This window comes from Anoplopoma fimbria, unplaced genomic scaffold (assembly GCF_027596085.1).
Source record: "Anoplopoma fimbria isolate UVic2021 breed Golden Eagle Sablefish unplaced genomic scaffold, Afim_UVic_2022 Un_contig_7534_pilon_pilon, whole genome shotgun sequence".
NCBI classification, from domain to species: Eukaryota; Metazoa; Chordata; class Actinopteri; order Perciformes; family Anoplopomatidae; genus Anoplopoma; species Anoplopoma fimbria.
Window position 1 is genome coordinate 1 of NW_026551422.1, and position 5650 is coordinate 5650.

Consider the following 5650-nt stretch of genomic DNA (forward strand, 5'->3'; position numbering starts at 1 on the left):
ACATACTACTGAAGTTAAACAGGGTGAGACACCCTCTAGTGGATGTTGTGCAGTATTGTGTTGTCTTTGCTCCAAAGGTTTTTGTACAGAGTTTTGGTGTTTCCTGTCACTGTGGGCCTCAGAGCACAGTAGTACACAGCAGAGTCTGACAGATGAAGCTTCTGGATCTTCAGAGGAAATGATTTCTCAATGATTGTAGCATCAAATCTGTCTTTCTGGAAGTCTTCAGCATCTTTTGTTCCAGAGTATTTTCGCAGCATGAACTTTGGAAAGTCATTGACTTCTTGTTTGTACCAGAACAAATATGCATTAGCATTAGCAGTTGTCTGAAATGTACAGTCAAGTGTAACTGTCTGTCCTTCAGTAGCGATGACATCTCCTGTTGACTGAGTCACTCTGTCTTCTCCTTTACACTCTGAGGAAGAAGAGATGGATCAATACAGATGATTGATTAAAGCAGAACTATCAGTTGTTTAAAGAGTTACCTATCCAGAGAGTCAGACACAGACATTTAGAATAGTCTGGTTTTCACTGACTGCTGTCTGATGTCAGATTGAACCATATAACGAGTTATTTAGAAGGTACTAGATACCAACAGAAATGATCTTTTGCTTTTCTGTATAATTAACATTAAAACACTAACAGATGAGTTTCTGGTGAAAAGTGTTGAGAGAGGAACATGTTGTTCTTTCTATCTTACCAGAGAACAGAGCAGCAAGAATAATCCACAGCCAATGTTCCATCTCTACAACAAGGTTTAGATCAACAGGAGAAACTAGCTGATGTTCAACATTCAGTCTGAGAATTGTTCTCTTCACAGCAGCACTTATCATTCTCTGAATGCTTGAACACAGTGCAGAAGTAGTGCACCGCCTACATGATAGTGTCGCCCTCTAGTGGAGGTAAAAGTTCAGTACAACAGAGAGGAAAAAAGGCTTCCAGCAGCTTGTCAGTGTGTCAGCTTGTGTTTTTGTACAGAGACTGTGGGTTTGCTGTCACTGTGGGCCTCACAGCACAGTAGTACAGAGCAGAGTCTGTCACTGCAGCAGAGGAGATCTGAAGATCCATTCTGGTTTTACCTTCACTCACTTTAACAGAAAAGCCAGAGTTTGTTGCATTTTGTGTTCCCAAGTGAAAGATGAGGAACTCTGGTGGTTTTCCTGGATATTGTCGATACCAGAAGAAATAATCACTACCAGTTGCTTGTTTGGAGTAATTGTAGGACAGAGTCACAGTGCTGCCTTCTAAACTGTACTCTTCTGTATTGACTGGACGGAGTTCTTCACAGCTGACACCTAAAGGAAGAGATAACTCTGTTATAACATTTTACAAAACTCATTTACTAACACATTCAGGAAATAATGGAATGAAACATTTCCTTCATGCAGAATCTAACAAACCTTTTAGAATAACTAGAAACATCAGTGATGACAGCATGTTGAATGAAGGTAATGTTGATGGTTTGTGTATTGAACTCTGTTGAATATAGAAGTTCCTCTCTCTTCTATAGTTCAGTAACATCTTAGCTCCTCCCTGAATATCGTACAACTCCAATCCTTCACATATAACAAACCACCCCACTGCCAAGCAGAACAACTTTTCAAAAAAATAATCTGAGAGCCAAGCGCCCAAACCAACAAAGAAGAAGAAGAAGAGGAGAGAGACATGAGACTGAGAACCTTTGCAAACCGCTCTTTTGCAAAATATTTCATATCCTGTTCATGCAACACCTTTTGGGACAAGAACTTTGAACTTTCATGATGGACTTAAACCTTAAAAACCTGTCTTGAAAATGAAACAACTCTTACAAACTCTGGCGATCGGTCATTGAAAACTGAACCCGGATGCACTGTGATCTAATGTAATGCGGTATTCATGATTTTTATTCATGCTATTGATACTCTTGATTCTGTCTTCTAATTCCACTTAATCAAATAACTAAAAGAGCTGTATTGAAGTATCTTTTATAACAAACCAGCAGTCAGAAATGCTGGATTTTATGAGGCTCTTTAATCACATATTATCAGCAACATAATGAAACTGATGTTTTTAATCATCATTTGCTGAAAAAGACAAAATGTAAAAATAAAATGAGAGGACCTGTGATTGAACCCTGTGGAACACCACAAGAACTCACAGCTTGACAGAGCAACATTAAAACTTATTTTATAAAGAAAATAACAAATTCAATCAAAAACTGAGACTGTGATGAATATCACTTCTGAAGATACTTTATTAAAATTGTCTGATTTGTCAAAAGTGGTTTTCAAATAAACATATTGACACACTATTTCGTATGAACACTACATTTCTCTGTTGTCCACTAGTTTACTCAAATTTATTTTGGCATCATTAACAATGTTTCAAATAAAGTCTGTTGAGAATATAAGTGATCGTGACAAAAGAATTCTCCAACATTGTTTATTGTTAGATCTTGGTCTGCTGTGTCTTCAGTGCTTTATATATATTTTTGTTCTCATCACCACTACAAAGGCCAGTTGGCCCATCTGTAGATATGCACATTTTAATGATACAGCACAACTTATAATTTATCACAAATTATTTTAAGGACCCCCTGGCAGAGTGCCATGGACCCTGTTCCCCCAGAACCCCACTTAGAGAATCACTAGTTTAGCTCATACTTGACTTCCAGAAGTTTTTCTGTCATCCTTCGTGACTCTGTATCCTTCTCAGCAACTCTTCCTTGTGGAGTTCCTCAGGGTTCTATTAACGGGCCAATCCTGTTTTCCTTCATATGCTCCCCTCAGGGTCCGTTCTTAGAAACTATGACATCTCATTCCACTGTTACGCAGACGACATACAAATGTATCTGCATATGAAACACGAAGATTCAAACTCTGTAAAAACATTGTTGGATTGATTTAAGACATCAAAGCTTGGATGGAATTACATGTTCTAAACTTTAATGAAGGTTAAACTGAAGTTCTGATATTTGAACCAAGTGCCTCATATTGACCTGTGTTCCCTGGAACCATGAGTAAAATCTACTGTTAAAAATCTGTATTTGATCATAGACAGTGATTTAAAATTGGTATAAATTCAGTGACAGAATCTAGCTTTTTCTAGCCAAGGCTGTTATATGAGGTCATGTCTTTTTTATCATTTAGAGATTTTGAAACAGTTATAGATGCATTTATCTCAACCCCACTTGACTGTTGTACTTAAAACACTTTTTGTTTAAGACTGTTTGATTCCATAGACACATGTCTACGACCAGCACATTATTTCCTACGTTTTTTTCACAAAATGGTTTTTGAAGAGTGAAAATTGTGGAGATGGGAGTAAATTGTTTGGAAAAATTACAGAAGATTTTACAGCTCATCTGTCATGAATGTGGTGTGGACCCAAAAGCAGTACGACTGAGTAAGTTTCAGAAGCTTTATTGAAAGCTGAGCACACAGCAGACAGACAGGCAGGATATGACTCACAGTGGATATTCCTATCGGGAGCGCGCCAAGCCGTCAGGGAAACAGGCAGGGGATCAGGCAGACAGAAACCAGAGGAAGCGGGGCTAAACTCGTGGTCGGGGACAGAAGGCTAAGGCGGCTAACCGAGGGAAAGGCAAGGTAGGAATCCGGTGGTCGGGGACAGAAGGCTGAGTCGTTGACCGGGGCACAGGCAAGGCAGGGAAGTCCAGACAGGCAGGGTCGCCAACGGGAAATCAGTCCAAGGGAAATTGCTGGAAGGTCTGGCATGAATGCGACAAATGATCTGGCAGCGAGTGTGTGAATGAGTGGGGCATTTATACTAAGGTGAGTAGTGCAGCAGAGTGAGCAGGTGAGAGGGATTGTGCTGATGAGGTGGGTGTGGCAGACAGGTGCACTGCATGAGACTGATTAGGTGAGTGAGATGTGGAGTGACAGGAGAGAAGGGGCAGAGCTATGGCAGATTGTGAGCTGGGAGTGGCTGGAGTGAACTAAGAGACAGAGTGACAGGCAGGTGAACAGAGCAGGGGAGGCTGCAGCCCAGCTGGGGACGGGAGTTGGCCGGAGCGCCAACGGGTCAGGAGGTGCAGGAGTCGGCCGGAGTGCCGACGGAATGCCGACGGGACAGGAGTCGGCCGGGGTGCCGGCGAGACAGGCTGAGGGACAGGCTGAGCGAAGGTCTGATAAATGGCTGTCGTGAGCTGCTGAACCTGGTTGATCAAGGCATTCAAGGCCTGGTTGCGGCTCGCCAGGGTGTGGCGAACCTCGGTGGTGTTGGTGACAACCTGGGTCTCGTGTCTCCGGAGCGCATCTTCGATGGACACGAACCGGGCCTGTGACGAGGTGTCGTACGCTGGATCCTTGTCGTGAGTGACAGGCAGGTGAACAGAGTGAGCCAATTAGGTGAGTGAGACAGAGTGACAGGGAGTATGGAGCTACTGACAGGGGAGTATGGAGGAAGAACTGTGACATCATCTGCACTCTGGCGATGACATCACGCACTCTAGGTCTGAAAATTCCATCCAATACAATCCCATTATAAAATCTGAAAAAGGCTTAAATTTACCTGAAACTTAAACTCTGGTGTCATGAACTCTGTGCTAGCTATCAAAATGCCCATTTGGACCAATATAGTCCAGAGTTTTGTTCACGTTTTAAACTTCGAATAATTTAGAAGAAGAAGCCCGCAGGATTATATACTTTGTGCTGTTGCACAAGGCTTTACAGCCTTGTTGCTACACAGCCACACAGAACTATGATGAATTATTTTTCACACAAATAATATCCCCCAAAACTTCATTCTCATCTGTTACTGTTGAATAAAACAACACTGTCCGTGTTGTCTTCAGTTCCTCATTTTCTGTTGTTTTTATCACCACAAAGAATCCAGACTGTGTCATCACATACTACTGAAGTTAAACAGAGTGAGACTCCCTCTAGTGGATGTTGTGCAGTATTGTGTTGTCTTTGCTCCAAAGGTTTTTGTACAGAGTTTTGGTGTTTCCTGTCACTGTGGGCTGCAGAGCACAGTAGTACACAGCAGAGTCTGACAGATGAAGCTTCTGGATCTTCAGAGGAACTGATCTTGAGGTGGAATTCAGTTTGGATGAAAATCTCTCCTCGTCCTCCGTTTTCCCAGAGCCAATCTTAAAGCGGCTCAGGATGAATTTGGGACTGTTGTTTCCATCCTGTTTGTACCAGAAGAGATTATGATTTGATGAACTGGTGTTGTATTGACAGCCAAGTGTTACTGCCTCTCCTTCAGTAGCTGTCACATCTCCTTTTGGCTGCAGCACGTTGTCTTTTTGTGCTCTGCATTCTGTAAAACAGACACAAACAGTATCAGTGTGCCGTTAGAGAATCATGTCAGTGTTGGATTGATATCAAGGACACAGAGTTGTGTTCATACCAAGGCTCATAGCAGCCAGCAACACTGAGAAGAACAGAGGCGTCATATCTGCAGTGCTGAGTAACTGTGAGCTACAGCAGGTATAAAGAAGGCAGTGATCTCTCTGTTTAGTCTTCATCAACACTAAGTTGGTGGTTTAGAAGGAGGGACCTGATCACAGTGACAGGGCTCATCTACAGCCCTGAGTTATTCCTACTGATGACTTTACACTAAACACATTGTGTTCCACTCTCCTTTTCTAGTATAATAAATGTATGTCATATTTCTTATCAGAAAGATTGAAAGTAAACTCAGG

At 42.0% G+C, this 5650-nt stretch overlaps 1 gene segment (V, D, J or C); it reads right to left on the bottom strand.

Moving 5' to 3' along the window:
• Positions 1-4882: 4882 nt before the first annotated feature.
• On the bottom strand, positions 4883-5437 carry LOC129115544 (T cell receptor alpha variable 18-like). The segment is given in 2 exon segments: positions 4883-5265; positions 5356-5437. Coding segments are annotated over 2 exon segments (429 nt in total).
• Positions 5438-5650: the final 213 nt, after the last annotated feature.